The 18,009-nt window shown below is 37.5% G+C and overlaps 1 protein-coding gene across 2 annotated transcripts in view; it reads right to left on the reverse strand.

The window, feature by feature from the left end:
* Positions 1-269: 269 nt before the first annotated feature.
* Positions 270-18,009, reverse strand: part of MBD-like (methyl-CpG-binding domain protein 2) — a 73,371-nt gene continuing 55,631 nt past the window's right edge. For both annotated transcript variants that reach the window (XM_067149069.2, XM_067149076.2), the window contains one exon: positions 270-858. In XM_067149069.2, the coding sequence (XP_067005170.1) occupies positions 760-858 (99 nt within the window). In that variant the 3' untranslated portion in view covers positions 270-759. The remainder of the gene's footprint in view (positions 859-18,009) is intronic.

Below are 18,009 nucleotides of genomic sequence, written 5' to 3' on the forward strand. Positions count from 1 at the left end.
TTCTGAATAAACATAATAATATGTTGTAATTACATTTACACAACAAATTGTATAGTACTGAATACAGTGGACCCTAAAACTTTTAAAAGCTTTATAATCTCAGTTTAATACAGACAAAATGAAGTTTATCATGTTAAATAAAGAATATGTAACCCAAATGTTGGTGTCTTTAAAGGATCTGGAGATTTGAGGAAGATGTTCTTATTGACTCACCCTTTATATTCCACAGTATAAAGGGAACAGAAATGTTGAGATTTATATTTAGACTATTATCACTGTTACAAACATGCCTTTATTTATATTTGAAAACCTGTATTCATAAAACCTTATTATTTAATATCTACGACCTATTGTAGCTTCATATTATGACTGTCATGCAGGACCGACGAAGATGAGCATGTGCAAGTAATTCTCAAACAATACAGTATATTGAGAGAACAGTAACCATTACTTTACGTGACCAACACATCAGGTCGTGAAACACACATGCAAAACGGCAGAAGTAATAATTGGGCTATGAAAGTATTGCTGTACATACTTTAAAAGGGTTTGCACATTCCATTAAAAATACTCTTTCCTCCAAAGGTAAACAGAGAAGAAGACAGGTCTGTAACAGATTGTACTGGAACCAACTTGTAATAATATTTCAGAAATTCATGAATCTCAAACAAGATGAAATGTCTTCCCAACATTTTCTCATCTTTCTTTTAAAATGTCCACATTTTATTTAACACTATTTTACAAAGGAAAAAGTAGCACTTATGCAACAACTCTTCTTAGGGCATCTTGTAGCTTCTTGCGAGCACTTGCTACCCTCTCTTCCTGTCGTTTGATATCATCGTCTGCCACTGAAACAGCCTATTGAAACAAAAAATACAATATTAACACTACTTTATTTGAAATTCTCTCATTAAGTACAGGTACAATAAAATGAAACAGTTTTAAACCAGAATGAGTTGAAATGAAAGTCATCCTTGGGAGTCATCAAAGGCAGTTTTCCAAATGAGTAAAATGAAATTTCACCAAGATGACCATTATTTTCCAGTTCTCAACTGGATGACGGAGAACAAGCGTAGGCCTAGGATATACTGCGAAAATCTAAACTTCTCTTACAGCTATAGGTCAGAGTCAGATCTTGAATTACTAAGGACAATTGCTATCGTAAAGCAGACAAATCATTCAGAATCCTTAGAACCATAATGACAGTGGGCGATTCCTGTTTGTAAAGATTTGAGCAATATAATGAAAGGTACCATTTTTTCTGAAGAGCTTTCCAACAGTTAAAGACTTTGTGGCTGTTTTTAGAATTTTGTCACAAACCTAGGATTTCGTTCTAATGATGTTCTACTAAGAGACAATATCTTCTCAAATATTTTCACAATATCCATCAGCACAGTTATGAGTAACCCAGATCAGTCATTTTCAACTGATTGTACGCAAGATACGAGGTATTAGTACATCTACATAAAATTTCCTGATTAATCCTTGATTTAAAAAATTCCCTGAATACGTCTCTACCAGGGTGGATCTATTATACTTATTTATCGTATGGCTTTTAGTGCCGGGAGTGTCCAAAGACATGTTCGGCTCGCCTGGTGCAGGTCTTCCTATTTATTATTATTATTATTATTATTATTATTATTATTTATTTTCCTTAAATTGTACATGTACAATTTAGGGGTGGTAGATGGAGAAAGGGCAAGCCCCACATACACGGAAGTGCCTCCATCTCCACATGTGTACATAAACTCTACTGAATATTTACATACAAACTTATGTAGACAATTTTAAATTTACATATTTACACTACAAACACAGTACCCTTAGAATAATAATTATCTTGATTTATCCTGAAAATATTAAAGAACACCCAGCCATTTATACTCTCACTCAGACCCCTATATACACACTCATTCACAACCACTCCCACACGCGCACGCATACACATTCGCCCACATACACCTGTACTTGCACCCATCCTTCTTGCAATTCTAATTTATACAAGTTATATACATCGCAGATGGGTTTCTATTTACATATACATTTTCTTTACTTCGCGGAGGAAGTGAGGAAGAGGAAGTAGCTTTACCTCAGATGGTATAAGGTTCCAGGTACGAGCAGCCCTTGAGTAAAACCCATTTAAGTATGAGGTTGTTCTAGCGAAGGGAGGGACAAGAGTAACTCCTTGGCCTCTTTTAACAGAGCGGTAATTGAGCTGCAGGCGGTGGAAAGGGGAGAGGTGTGTGTTATCTGCCAGGGATTTCCTAAGGAAGGCTACATTTATTTGTGTACATAACGAATTAACTGGTGGCAATGACCTGGCTGTGTTTAAAGGGATGTGTTTGTTAATTAAACGTTCTGCTCGTCGCTGGATACCTTCTAGTTTCCTCATGTTTTCCGTTGTAGTTGGATGCCAGGAAGGAAGGCCATATAATAGTATGGGCCGCACAAGGGAAATATAAGCCGTTCGTAGGGCTTTACTTCTTCCTCCCGAGAGACATCTACGGACGAAACCTAGCGCCCGGTATGCCTTACACCTCACTTCCTCCACGGGTTTATTCCATTTCAGATTGTCTGTAATGTGAATACCAAGCAGTCTGATGGAGTTAGAAGTCGGCAGTTGGATTCCACATAGAGTAGGTTGGTTCTGGAGTGGTTGTTTAGCTCTGCTTAGTCTTATATATTTACACTTCTTAATATTTATATACATTCTATTTACCTCACACCACAGAGCTATACTATCCAGATCCGATTGGAATTTTATAATATCGTCACTGTTTTTCATGGCTCTGTAAATGACTGTGTCATCGGCATACTGCGCCATGGTCGAATTTACACAATCCGGTAAGTCGAGAGCATAAATCGTGTACAGGAGGGGCCCTATCACACTGCCTTGAATTACTCCAGAAGTAATTGAGGTTTGGTCTGATTTGGCTCCTCCGTACACAACACATTGCGTTCGACCCACCAAAAATGACCTCAACCATGACAGCAGTTTACCCTGAATGCCGTAGTTGCTAAGTTTTAACAGAAGTCTTTGATGTGACACCTGGTCAAAAGCTTTGCTCCAGTCCAGAGTCACACAGTCTATTTGTGAGACATCAGTCTGCTCCAAAGAGAACTGCCAGTCATCAATGACTTTTGTTAGAAGTGTTGTGCAGGATTTTCTCGGAATGAAGCCGTGCTGGTTTGAGTTCAGCAGGTTTCTCTCCTTGAGAAAATCCAACATATATTTAGCAACTAGACGTTCCATACATTTACAGACCCCTGAAGTTATAGAAACTGGGCGGTAATCGTCTACGTTTTCCTTATCTCCATCTTTGAAAACTGGCACTACGTTGGCTTCTTTCCACTCCAAAGGTACAGACCCGGTATTAATGGAATAGTTGAAGAGAGCGCAAAGCGAGGGCGCCAAGGCGACTGCACAATTCTTGAGAATTCTTGCTGGCACTCGGTCCGGCCCGGTCGCGGCATGAGGTCTTGTTTTCAGAAGGCTCTCCTTTACTTCATTCGTTGAGAAATACAGGTTGGTTAGGGGGAAGAGAGGGGTAGATGTTGTCCTTGAATATAGCATGTTCTCTTCCTCAGTAGGTACGGAGAAGTTACTTTTAAATTTCCTGTTGAAGGTGTCTGCAATTTCTTGTGGTGTGGAGACTGCCGTACCGTTATGTTTAAATACAGATGGAGCTCTGTTGCAACCTTTACTTCTGAGAAGGGCCCAGAGTTCCTTGGAGTTGGTGTTGAGACTGTGGATGTAAGAATCGTAGGAATCTCTGATGGATTGTTTAGCCTTGTTCCTAGCCAGCCTGTATTTCTCCCACTCATAATCGATTGGATTTCTTTTCCATTTCTGGTACAGGCGGTCCATTCTTCGAATTTCTCGCACTATCTCCTTGGTAATCCATGGAGATTTCCGCCTGCTGGTTATATTTACTGTTGGTGTGGTTTCTTCTACGCATTGAAAGAAAATTTTCTTCCAGTCGTTCCACATCTTGTTTATGTCAGTACTGCCGGTGAAATCTGAGGGGAGAACGGGGAGGCGGTTGGATAGTGAAGTGGATAAATCGTTCCAGTTTGTTCGGGAAAAATTATAAACTGTTCTGGTATGGAGTTTAGGGGGGGGGGGGGGTTTATATGGGTCAGTGTTGCGAGAATTGCCTGATGGTCACAGAATCCAGGAATAGTATTAAGAGATTGGACGGACTGTGGTATATTACTTAGGAAAAGGTCAAGGGTTGAGCGTGTTGTTTGCGTAATACGCGTGGCTTCAAACATTAATTGATGAAGGAATAAATCATAGAAAGCGGAAAGGAATTTATTGGCGAGGGGGTTATTTGGAACAGGTGCAGCATTTCTGGACACCGTAATTTCTAAGTTGAAATCACCGACAATATAAATGGCATCGTAATTTTGTTGTACATGTTGCACACGCTCGAGAGAGAGGATTAGTTCATCGTTCATTTCCGGCGACGACTTAGGGGCGCGATAAATTGATCCAATAAGGAATTTGCGTTTGTTGCACGTCACTTCCACTCACAGTGCTTCGGCTGCTGTCTCCAGGTGATGAACTCTAGTTGGATTACATTCTGGCTTGGCTGCAATTAGAACTCTCCCTGCAGAGCGGTGGGATCGGTCCGTACGGAACAATATCAGCGAGTCAGGGAACACTTCTGAGTCATTAATTTTGCTGGACAACCACGTCTCATTGACACATACGATGGTCGGGTCAAGGCTTTCAAGCGATGCGTGGATATTTTGTAACCGTCCAGGTCGCATAATACTGCGCGCATTGAAGGCAAAAAGTGATATATTTTTATTTACATATGTACAATTAGAATTATTTACTAAGTCACTGGGCGTATCACTGGTAACTGTAAAGAACGAGTCTGATAACAGCGGCATTTCACACTTCCAGCATAACCATGTACGGGAACCGTTCTTTATTTTTCTGAATTCAGACACTGAGACTTTTGCGCAGGTTCTATGGCCTTTTAGCGAGCAATTATTACAGTGGACAAATAATTGGTTCCTCCTACCACTATTTCCGCAAATTGTGCACTGTTGTGGACCCGGGTTTAGTTCGATGTCCCCACTTAGGGCAAGTGCCAAGCAGAGCAGTGGCTGATTATCTACAGGCAGTCTGACAACACCGCTCCCGTCCCTTCGCCGAGGCCGACCTATGGCTGCCATCCCCAGACTTTCAGCACTGCACCACGTCAAACCGTTAAGAGTACATGTTTCACTCACCAATAGTTTTTCCAATAGAATTATGTTTTCCAGGTATCCAGGAGGGTTATCTGAAGCGATTGTAGCACTTTTGGAGTATTGCACTGCACTCTTTACCACCAAAAATATAATAATACTGCACATATCACTCAGCGTCACTTCTGCACACGCCGACGGACGAATCGCCATCAACAGCGTCATACGCCCTCACTCCATATGAACAATGCAGAGAGGTTCTAGAACACAATCTAGCGATTAGAAATTGTACATCACTACCTCTCCTACCCCGCTGACAACATTCTGATGGTGACATTTTTTCGACGAACGGGACTTGAACCGAGTAACCATGGGGTCAGACCATATAGACTTAACGCCTTAACGATCATGGTAACCAGGTGGGCTTTTAATTTATTATATTTTTTCTTTTATAAACACCATTTATGTATGGTTATGTAATTAACTTTGGATAATATCATATGTTGAACAATAATGCTTAATTCATTTCAAAATCTGAAATATTTACCACTTTGCTATGTGCTTAAAACTGCACTAACAGAGACACGTTTTCAGTGATGCTAGGGTCGTTAAGGGCTAGGAAAAGTTACTTGATCTGTACTGCACAACCAGTTTGCTTGGTGGGCATTAAAAAAAATCTACATTCATGTCTGAAGAGTAAGTTATGCAGAACATTTTAAGCCATTCAAATAAAGTAGGAAATAGCTCCATGTTACTTCTTAGATCTCAACTTCTTAAAGCTGTTCGGTTTCTTTTCTTTCCTACCTTCAATTCGTCTTTCTTTGCCAACAACTCCTTAACCCATTCCCTGTTATGGACGACAAATCACTGCCGACCAGAAAATGCCCACCGCATGTTATGGATGTAGATTTATCACAAATTATTCTCATCAAACATGCCTTGTATTTTGGAAAAAAATATTTTTGAATTACTCATGAAAGGTATTGTGTCTTACCTTTACATGTTGAGTTTAGTACGGTATGCCTCGAAATAGGGGTTGAAGCACAAGGGCAAGTTTCCACAGGCAGCGCACATTGTTCTTACATCTTTTGTATATTGCGTTGTATGAGGTAGGTTGAATTTTTGTTTATAGGTAATACTGCTAACAGATTTCAGGAGAAATTGCTACATTACCATGTTATTACTAGGACATCATTACCTGCTGTGAACAGCGGAGTAAATCAGTAACCGAGCAAGTTGGATGTGCGCTGCATGCAGTTGTGAGCTCGCATAGGGAGATAGTGGGTTCAAACCCCACTGTCGGCAGCCCTGAAGACGGTTTTCTGTGGTTTCCCATTTTCCACTAGGCAAATGCTGGGGCTGTACCTTAATTAAGGGCACGGCCGTTTCCTTCTCACTTTATTATAACAGAGAAATAAAGAGACTAAGAAGGAGGTCCGGACTGGAAAGAACTAAGAAATGGCTGTGGAAGTGAGGAGAAATTGAAGGAACTTAATAGAAAATTGAATCTAGCAAAGAAGTCAGCCAAGGATAACATGATGGCAAGCATAATTGGCAGTCATACAAATTTTTAGTGAAAAATGGAAGGGTGTGTATAGGTACTTTAAGGCAGAAACAGGTTCCAAGAATGACATTCCAGGAATCATTCATGAACAAGGAGAGTGTGTATAGGAAGGATCTTCAAAAGGCAGAAGTATTCAGTCAGCAGTATGTCAAGATTGTTGGGTATAAGGATAATGTCCAGATAGAGGAGGTGACTAATGCGAAAGAAGTATTAAAATTTACCTATGATAACAATGACATTTACAATAAGATACAAAAGTTGCAAACTAGAAAAGCGTCTGGAATTGATAAGATTTCTGGCGATATACTAAAGACAGTGGGTTGGGATACAGTACCATATCTGAAGTACTTATTTGATTATTGTTTGCACTAAGGAGCTATACTAAATGAATGGCAACTGCTGTAGTAGCCCCTTCATACAAAGGAAAGGGTGATACACAAAGCTGAAAATTACAGGCCAGTCAGTTTGACATGCATTGCATGTAAGCTTTGGGAAAGCATTCTTTCTGATTATATTAGACAGGCTTGCAAAATTAATAACTGGTTCGATAGAAGGCAGTTCAGTTTTAGGAGAGGTTATTCCACTGAAGCTCAATTTGTAGGATTCCAGCAAGATATAGCACATATCAATTCACAAGGTCAAATGGACTGTATCGCTATTGACATATCTAAGGCATTTGATAGGGTAGATCACAGGAGACTACTGGCAAAAATGAGTGCTATTGGACTAGAAGAGAGACTGAATGGGTGGCTATATTTCTAGAAAACAGAACGCAGAGAATTAGAGTAGGCGAAGCTTTATCTGTCCCTGTAATAATTAAGAGGGGAATTCCTCGAGGCAGTATTATTAGACCTTTATGTTTACTTACATATATCAATGATATGTGTAAAGAAGTGGAAGCAGAGATAAGGCTTTTTGCAGATGATGTTATTCTGTACAGAGTAATAAATAAGTTACAAGATTGTGAGCAACTGCAACGTGACCTCGATAATGTTGTGAGATGGACAGCAGGTAATGGTATGGTGATAACCGGGGTTAAAAGTCAGGTTGTGAGTTTCAGAATAGGAAAAGTCCTCTCAGTTTTAATTACTGTGTCAATGGGGTGAAAGTGCCTTATGGGGATTCGTTTATAGGAAGGGGAGTTAGGTATTGGAATAACTTACCAAGGGAGATGTTCAGGAAAATTTCAATTTCTTTGAAATCATTCAAGAAAAGGCTAGGAAAACAACAGGTAGGGGTACCACCTGGGTGACTGCCCTAAATGCAGATCGGTAGTGACTGATGTTTGTAGCGATTGATAATTGACTCCTAGACCTTTCCTGTCCCATTGTCGCCATAAGACCTGTGTCAGTGCGACGCAAAGCCCACTGTAAAAAGAAAAGTACTTCAGTAAACCGTCAATTGTAATAAATAAATGGAAGGCTATATCCTCATCTTTCGTTTGTTGAAAGGAAAAAGTTGATATTATTGCACAGTACAATCGAACTCATAAGAACAGAATACAGCTGATGAGTTTAGCTATAGGAGTTATTTGTTCTTTTCTGGGTGAAAACTAGTGATCAAGCAAAAATGATCTGTTCAAAATTTTTTCAGAAACTGTTTGGGATAAGCCACACCAGGATTAATAATATATCCAAAGCTGTTAAGAATGGTTAAGGTGTTCAAGAGAAGAGAGTCAGGAAAAGAAAGAGTGCCCTGTTTGCTGAAAAGAAAGAAAAAGTGACTACGTTTATTTCTTAGTTAAGAAGAAGGGAAATCACATTACAACAAGAATAAAAGTTGGAGGCTTTATCCACCAGCAGAATAAAACATAAACAGATTCCACAAAATATTTAATGTGAGTGTTCCCACACACTTGAAAGTGAAAAAATGGTTCTCCCAGAATATTTTCTGTACACAGTTCAACACTGGGTTTCATCTACAGATGCTTGTAGTTTCTGCACTTGAATGCTCTTTCAGATTAAATCTGAAAAAGATAGTGCAAAAAAGAACAATTTACAAGCTGATTTGGGAAAACACAAAATTTGCTCAAAGGCTTTTCACAAACTTATGAGGGAACACTCAGAAGAAAGATAAATGGGCAGATATGAAGATATGTGTCAAGCATAATACAATGTTGCATCCAGCCACATTCCCCAATGAGTTAACAATGGCGCAGGAGGAAAAGAGATATTAGGTGCGGTTGATCTAAATAACTGTACTCTCGAAGGAGATTGAAGAAATTTTTTTTATCGAGGCCACAAATTGATCTACCAATGAGAAAGAATTGCATATTGTTTCAGCAATACGGTATCAATTTAATGTTTTTCGTATTGATGATTCCTTAATTCATTAAAATACAAGGAGGGGATGTTTCCATGTAATCAATAAAATATTCTATAAAAAATACAATTTTATTTCAAACTGAGTCAATGTACTAGTTTTGGTCTTAAAAATAGGCCATCCTCAGCTGAACACAAATATACTCAAATTCTAAAATAGCATTCTTCACTTATTAATTGATATCACTGTTAATGTCTTTAAAATGTTCTTTTCATGGTAAAATAGGATTTATAAACTTGCTGTGCACCAATTATTTCAGTGTAAAATGTAAGCATGCTATCTTAAATAAGATTTAGAATAATGTTATGCTTGAGGAACTGGCTTACTAGATGTTATATTGTAAAAACGTCAATTACGAGGGAACTTCCTTTGTTACTATGGTAGTTGTTAAGTTGGAAGAGCTGTGAATTAATGAATTGTCAATACTGTGTCTATTTTGAATTTTGGTTGTGGGTGAGAAACATTAATGTGTGAAAAAAAAAAAAAGAAGTAAACTGAAGTTGGAGAATGCCCTGTAAAAAACAAATTTAAAAGTGAAAGATCATAAAAGTTTTAAACTTAGTCCCTCGGTTCCTTGTAGGCCTCTTCCTACTGGATACTGGCCGCACTTAAGCGACTGCAGCTATCGAGCTCGGTATTATCATTCTTAGAGCTCTGTCAGTTATAATAGGAATTCACCACCTACATTTCGCCAAAATGCACTAAGGTCATAATTTTGAAATTCCACTTTGAAAGTGTGATCCTTGCGTAGTCCGAGAAATTCTACTTTGGCTGACATATCTTCATCTTTAAAAATTTCATCATTGGTAGAAAATGGTCTTAATATACAAGAATTGGACTGACGAAGGTCCATGTCCAGGAAATATTGCTGCAGTGAGTCTATTACTGCAGATAAATGGTGAATCACGCAATTTTCAAACGTAATTTTTTTCAGATTCGTTATTTACCAACTGCTCGCACAGTTCTGTAAACAATGACTTATCGCTAACTTGAACTCTGCATTGGTAAAGTTACAATTTACGCAGAAAACTTGCAACTTTATCCTGTGCTGTTAAGACATTCGTCATATTTCCTTGTAATGATATATTCAGACTGTTAATTTCCCTTTAAAAAATCAGCAAGATATGCCAGTATTTTGACAAATATTTTGTCTTTTATTTTTGAGTACAAATCTATTTCTATTTTGTGTCATCTGGTTTACGAGAAACAATCCTATTTCTTCACGGAGCTCAGAAAATCCTGTTTAAAAATTTTCCCCGACACTCAGCGTGGTTGGTAAATCTGAAGGAAGCATCTTAACAGGCAAAGCGTAACTGTGTACCAAGCAGTGATAAGATAAAAAATGAGTGCTTGAAATCCAGAACGAACACACATCATGGAAGGCACCAACTAGCTTTGACCAGTCCAATCCTTTTTCCTCAATAAACCGTTTTAGCGTTTTGAGTAAGTCTTTGCCGCGAGTAGTAGTGGGCGAAGACTTGCAGAACAAGTATCCTATTTTACACAGTCATCTTCAATGTACCGAGTAAATACCAGTAATTGTGAACGCAAAGCTACATCAGTTGACTCATCCAATTGCAGCACAAACATAGAACTTTCTTTAATTTCAGAAATAACAGCTGCCAAAATGCCATTACTCTAAAATATGACTTTGAACTATTGTATTGGAGAGCGATATTGGATTAATCTTAGCCACGTGTTGCTCACCAATAATGAGCGACGCTGCATCACACAATGATTTTATTCACATATTCTTTACTGTAACCATTATTTCTAGCTATTGTATGGATGACATTTGTACTGGGAGGGGGGACACGACAACCATAACCTTAGTAGAAACCAATTTGAAGCAACATGACAAACTGAGTCTGATAGAGATTGAAGAATATCTAAATATATTCATATTTGTCCTTAACAACAACTATTTTTGGTTCAACAATAGCATCTATCAAGAACATGGAGTTCCCATGGGATTACCGGTCTCGGGTATCCTAGCAGAGATCTATTTAGACCACTTAGAGTACTCTAAAATAGATAAAATCAACAATATATTTTTATAGTCTAGGTTTGTAGAAGATGTCTTTGCCATAGTAGACGAATGCTTCACCAATGCTAATTCTATCTTAGAACAACTGAATGCTTTAGATCAACACACACAAAATTTACAACAGAAACAGACCGCACCTTTACCTTGATCTAACAGTTAACAGATATTATGATCATGTATCATACAACATTTAAAGGAAACCCTCCCAAACTTCAAACAAGATACTACTCACCCCAATGCTAAAAAAAAAAAGGGCTGCATACTACAGCATATCCATACAGCTTTTAACATCCCATTATCTCCCCAAAAACCTCAACAAAGAAATAAATATCACTCACATAATAGCTAGAAATAACTGTTATAACAAGGAATTTATAAATAAAATTATTTCTAAAGTAAAATACAAACTAAAGTCTAGCCTAGTTGAAGAGGACAAATTCAAAAATGAATATGCCTCCTTCACTTTCAATAACATCAATACCCATCACATTATCAACTTATTCAAAAAATGTAATCTCAAAAAAGCATTCATAACATCTAACAATAACTATTTCATTTTCCATAATTCTAAGTCAGTTAACACGTCCAACAGATATAACCATTAAGGTATCTACTGTATAGATTGAAGTGCATCGACTGTAAAGCTAGTTATGTACGCCAAACGGGGAGAAGTTTTAACTTCTGCTATATTTGTGGCCGAAGTGGGGATAGCTGTGGGGAAAAGATGGAAAAAATTATTTGTTGTTTCAAAAATTAATTTTGTTTATAATGTTGTATAAAATATCCCTTTCGAGGAAATTGACACTGGACTTATTGATTGGAAAATATTGATTATGGTGATGTATAAGATACTCTTTTTAGACCTATGAAGAAAATAAATTATGAACCTTAATGAAGAATAACCAAATAGAATTTTTTTGTGTGTGTGTACAAAATTGTTATTATTCATATGTGAAAGTTTTGTTGTAAGTGGTATCTGCAAGCTTTAATATTTTACTTGTCAAAGAGACTGTACTGCCACGTGCCGTTTTTAGAAGTATATTTCCAGTCGCTTCCTGTTAAGTAAAAAGGAAGATCTCGAAGAGAACTCTCACTAGTAGCAATAAGAGATATTATTGGTGAATGTGAAAGTCGGGAGTAAATTCGATTGCCTGATTGGTCCGACACATATTTGAAGTCTGGCGTTCATCTGATACGAAATTCTTTTGTAATCTTTTTCTTGGTATTAGATGGTTAGATGTAAGATATTGTCCATTAATTATTGTGAACTATGTGCTAGAAGGGTTTTCTTCAAACGTTTGGTTTCCGTATCATTACCCTGAGCTGTTTATTTAATTTACATCGCAGGTCATTAAGATTTGTTCGTCAGTATTCAAAGTTCATTGTAAAATTTTGTGGCAAATTTGCAGGTATCACGTTTCAATAAAAGCTCTTTAACTGATATTTCTTAATTATTCTATTTTAATTTTCACGGTGTTTATTTTCTAATCAGTTTCAGAATTACTGTCTTTTCTAAATTAATTTATTCCGTTTGCTCCATTATGGGGTCCTGTGGGTTGCGTAAGGTTTCTAAATTTGGTATCGAGCCTTGTCATATCTGTCCATCCATAGTTGTAAATATTGGTTGTTTTTTTTTTTTTTTCTATTGGTTTTACATCGCATTGATACAGATAGGTCTTATGGCGACGATGGGATAGGAAAGGCCTAGGAGTTGGAAGGAAGCGGCCATGGCCTTAACGTACAGCTGGTGTGAAAATGGGAAACCACGGAAAACCATCTTCAGGGCTGCAAAGGATTATAAATATTGTAAATATGGTGGATGTCATTTGTATTTGTCTTGGGTGCCTTGGTGAGGCAAGTGGATTGAGACTTAGGACTTAAGGTGCTGAGGGTTTATCGCCCTCCCGGGAGTACGATATTGGTACAGTACAGTAGAAGTCCATTATAGCGATAATTCATAACATCAAAAAATTTACTCACTATTAACGGATTGTTGTTATATCCAATTTTTTGTAAAAGTCGGCAAAACCCCCACACACATAAAAGTCAGTATGAAACGGCAATGAGTTTGTTCAAAACTTGCATTTTCGCGGATAATATACACACTACAGCTTACTTGTTTGTTATTTTTTGAAATCTGATACTACGCGAAAGCGTATGTTTAATTTCATTCTGAAAAAATTATAGTACCTATTTCTCCGAATCCAACACAACCCCCACTTTTTCCTTCAAAAGTTTTAAATCAGTCTTAAAAATTGCTTTGTAAAATCATATGAATGCCTTTCTTATACAGTACGCATTTCAGACTATTTTTAGACGCCGAACATTGGCTTTAATTATGGCGTATTATTTTGCGGCTGCACAATTATTCTTTATTTCAACATGTTTAATAACCATTAACTTAAAATTGGCACCATAATATCGAAGAGAACCCGTTGAAAATATGCCGGCAATACCTATTCCACGCGTCTCTACAATACGACGATCCATCAAGAAAATAATCTTCCTGCTGTTACTTTCGCTCAGCATCAGATATAATTTGCTGCTGCTACACGCACGTCTCACTTGCTGGCTTCGGCTATCTTCAGCGGCTAGCGATGTATAGGCCTAATCGCGGACATCGACTGTCAACGAACAAGTTTATTGCGCCGAAGTATGGCAATTCCGTTTTTCGTGCACGTACCTCACAATTTCATCTACGACTTATTTAAAGCGTCCATGTTGCGGACCACTAAATGCATTTTTTTTACAGCACGTTATTTATGCATTTATTAAGAAAACATGTTATCCACTTTCATTTCGAATTTCCTTCAGAGAACAGCAGTCAATGGGTACTACTAATCAACTCCAACATCGCCTTCGAATGTCGTCAACGAGAGAGCTCGCAAATGCACATAAGGAGAAAACTATACCATACTGAAAATGATGATGATCGATTGCATTTTGTGGCAAACATTTCAGTTTTCTTATTCAAACAGCGTCACCTAACCTAACTTAAACGTACTATATTTATCGTGAATACATACGTATTTCTTGCGCCAGTAGAAATATACCCTTCTCGCTATAAATTTACATGATAACAAGAGTTTCTGAAATTTAACAGACGTGAGAAAATATAAACTAACCTCTGAAATCAATGATGCACGCTGCCATATCTTCGAGGTGTAACATGTTATTTACACATTACACAAAAAAGCTCTCTTTCATTTTGAATTTTCTTTACGGAACAGCAGTTGACGGGTATTACTTATCGACTCCGACATCGCCTTCGAATTTAAAGATAAAAATTTCATTGTTCCGTATTGAAAAGTATCACAGTTAAATTGAAATAATAAATATGGTAGTTCAACCTATTCAATACAAGTAAATAAGAGATGTAGAGATTACATTCTTATTTAATTAAAAATGGAAATGGTACCGGTTTCAACCCCAGTCTGGGTCATCATCAGCCGATTATAACTCGAAAAACAATGCATAAGTAAGAAAGAAGTTAACGGTCAAGTCCACACAATATCAGTTGAAGAGGCGATATAAAAATGACAAGGGTAGGCACTGTTAAATTTAGACGAAGTGGAATGTAAGTCACTTAAAAGAAGTAATGCGTAATCTTCCAAGCATCAGCACGGCATAAGCAATGTTTGGCACTGTCTTACAATGTTCACGAAAAGCAGAGAACAGTTAAATGAGCCAGACTGCATACACCGTCAGGCACAAAGTCACAACACAATCCAAATATGAAGATCTAAAGTCATGAAGAAGCCGAAGACGAGCAGCTCAACCGAAGTAACTTGCAAGCTTCAGAAGATCGGCGCGGTGTTTACAACGTCAAGTGCTGTAGTTGACGTCAACTGTTCTAAAAATTCTTCAAGATCATAATTACGTATTCAATTACATTGAATCATATTACAAGTATATATATAGGTACATTTTCGTGAACTAAGCAAAAACATGATCATTAATCTATCCTTCAATCTCCGTCAGCGTATGAAACTACAGCACTTGACGTTGTAAACACCGCGCCGATCTTCTGAAGCTTGCAAGTTACTTCGGTTGAGCTGCTCGTCTTCGGCTTCTTCATGACTTTAGATCTTCATATTTGGATTGTGTTGTGACTTTGTGCCTGACGGTGTATGCAGTCTGGCTCATTTAACTGTTCTCTGCTTTTCGTGAACATTGTGAGACAGTGGCAAACAATGTGTGTGCCGTGCTAATGCTCGGAAGATTACGCATTACTTCTTTTAAGTGACTTACATTCCACTTCGTCTAAATTTAACAGTGCCTACCCTTGTCATTTTTATATTACCTCTTCAACTGATATTGTGTGGACTTGACAGTTAACTTCTTTCTTACTTATGCATTGTTTTTCGAGTTATAATCGGCTGATGATGACCCAGACTGGGGTTGAAACCGGTACTATTTCCATTTTTAATTAAATAAGAATGTAATCTCTACATCTCTTATTTACTTGTATTGAATAGGTTGAACTACCATATTTATCATTTCAATTTAATCGCCTTCGAATGTCAACGAGACAACTCGCTCGTGGACATAGTGAGGAAATCATTGTGTGATGCAGCGTCGCTCATTATTGGTGAGCAACACGTGGCTAAGATTAATCCAATATCGCTCTCCAATACAATAGTTCAAAGTCATATTTTAGAGTAATGGCATTTTGGCAGCTGTTATTTCTGAAATTATAGAAAGTTCTATGTTTGTGCTGCAATTGGATGAGTCAACTGATGCAACATAATCACTGGGTGCATAAATATCGATAACAGAAAAAATCGTTTGCAATAACGGATACGTCAGTGATAAGGCTCTCGCTGTAACCGAAGGATAAAACACAATTTAAAACAGGAATTTTGAAGGGACAGACAAAAATTGCAATTATAGTGGGGTTCTCGTTATATGCTGCACTCACTACAGCGGACTTCTACTGTAGAATTGAAGGTTATGTTTGCCTTTTTCTGTTGCTGGTACTTCTTGATTTGGGGTCATCGCACTTGTGTGTTTGTGTGTACGGTGTCCTTATACTGTTGTTCGTTGGAGGATAGATATGCATGGTAACCTTGGTGTGTCATGCTGTGACCTGATAATTTCTGGTATGAAGGTATTACTTGTGTCTTTTTATTTTCTATATCAGTCAGATTCTGGTATGTGCACTCTTGAACTATTTTTATTTTTCATTTGGATACACCTCTTAACTGTAAATTTAATGTAATCTTCAATTCAGTATTCAGGCTTATTGCATTTTCTTGTCTGGTGTGATAACACATGCTACGTAATGTGACTTGTCAGTACTAAATTTTTAAAGTAATGTGCATAATGGCACGATGAAGTGGATAGTGACTTACTAACCTCAATTTTGTGACTTGTCCTTCGAAGGGTCATGTGAGCAACATTGCAAGCTAATACAGTAAAGTGTAATTATCACCCTAGTTTGGATTCACTTGCAATATTCAAAATTTAACCTCCAATTTGTTTTCCTTCCCTGAAAAATTAAGAAAGCACCTAAGGTTGGTAGCTCCAAATTAAATTTGAATATTAAATGAGGATATGGTTGGTACATTAATTTGTGCTAAATGGTAAAGTTTTATGTGTGTAGCATTTCAGTTGGTAAGGAAGGTCTAGTTTGGGTAATTTTATTTACGTGGAGGATGTTTCTCTTCTGTGCTGACCTGCCATACCTGCTGTGCTGAGATTGTTTGGTAGTAAATTGTATGTAAGTGTATTTTTGTGAGTCGTAATGTATTCGTACTGTATCCTCATTAATATATGTTTTTTCTGATAAATGAATTTTTCTTTAAATTTTGAATTATGTAAAATTCTGTTTTTATACTGTAATTTTATGGGTTTAGGGTAAACTCCTATAGGTTTTCATTTTTATATTTTCTCCTTTTTTTAGAAATTAAGGAATAGTGCTTGCCCTGGGTTCCTGGTATCCCAAGTCCCAAGTGTGGGTGGGAGTCTCCTGATGGAGCTATTGAGCCACCAGTTGGATGACGCTAATTTAACTACCTAGAGTAAAATAAATATTTAAAAAAACATCATTAACTTCTTCAGTTCTTCATTAAAACACTTCAGAATGGTTGGACACTGGCCTTACTTCATCTATTCCTCTTTTCTGCTGCGTATCTGTGCTGCAGAACTTTCATCCATCTGCTTACAAACTACTGTGCCTGCCTGGAGACCGCAGTAAGTCACTTGGTCACTACCATACAATTCGGGGACAGAGTTGTTGGAATGTTCCAGCTTGCGACAGTTACACCACACTTCACGATACATCAGTCTGTTTCCAGTCAGTTCACTAGATGGGAGAGCTGGGTTGAAGGTTACCAGATTACCATGGTTGGACTGAAAGTGTATGGGAGTTTGTTGGCAACCAACTGGTGTCAGCAGCTACACAAGTCAGCGAAAAGAGAGGTCAAGATGGAATACTTCAGTGCATAATGGATGCTCCAGTTGAGAACGGCATCAAGATGTTAAAGTGTTGTGTCGTGTACGCCTTGCTCCCCAAAATTTAAAGTTTTTTTTATTGAGCCCTGGCTCAATTTTAAGTGGGGGGAGGATGTGGCCGGACTGGGGACAGCTGTGGGGAAAAGACGGAAAAACACTGAATTGTTTCAAAAATTCATTTTGCTTATAATGTTGTATAAAATATCTCCTTCAAAGAAATGGACACTGGACTTATTGATTGGAAAATTTTGATTATGATGATGTACAAGATATTGTTTTTAGACCTATGAAGAAAAGAAATCATGAACCTTAATGAAGAATAACCATATTGAAAATTAGTTTTTTTTTGTGTGTACAAAATTGTTATTATTAATATGAGAAAGTTTTGTTGTAACTGGTATCTGCAAGCTATAGTGTT

The sequence above is a fragment of the Anabrus simplex genome, chromosome 1 (assembly GCF_040414725.1).
Source record: "Anabrus simplex isolate iqAnaSimp1 chromosome 1, ASM4041472v1, whole genome shotgun sequence".
Lineage (NCBI taxonomy): Eukaryota > Metazoa > Arthropoda > Insecta > Orthoptera > Tettigoniidae > Anabrus > Anabrus simplex.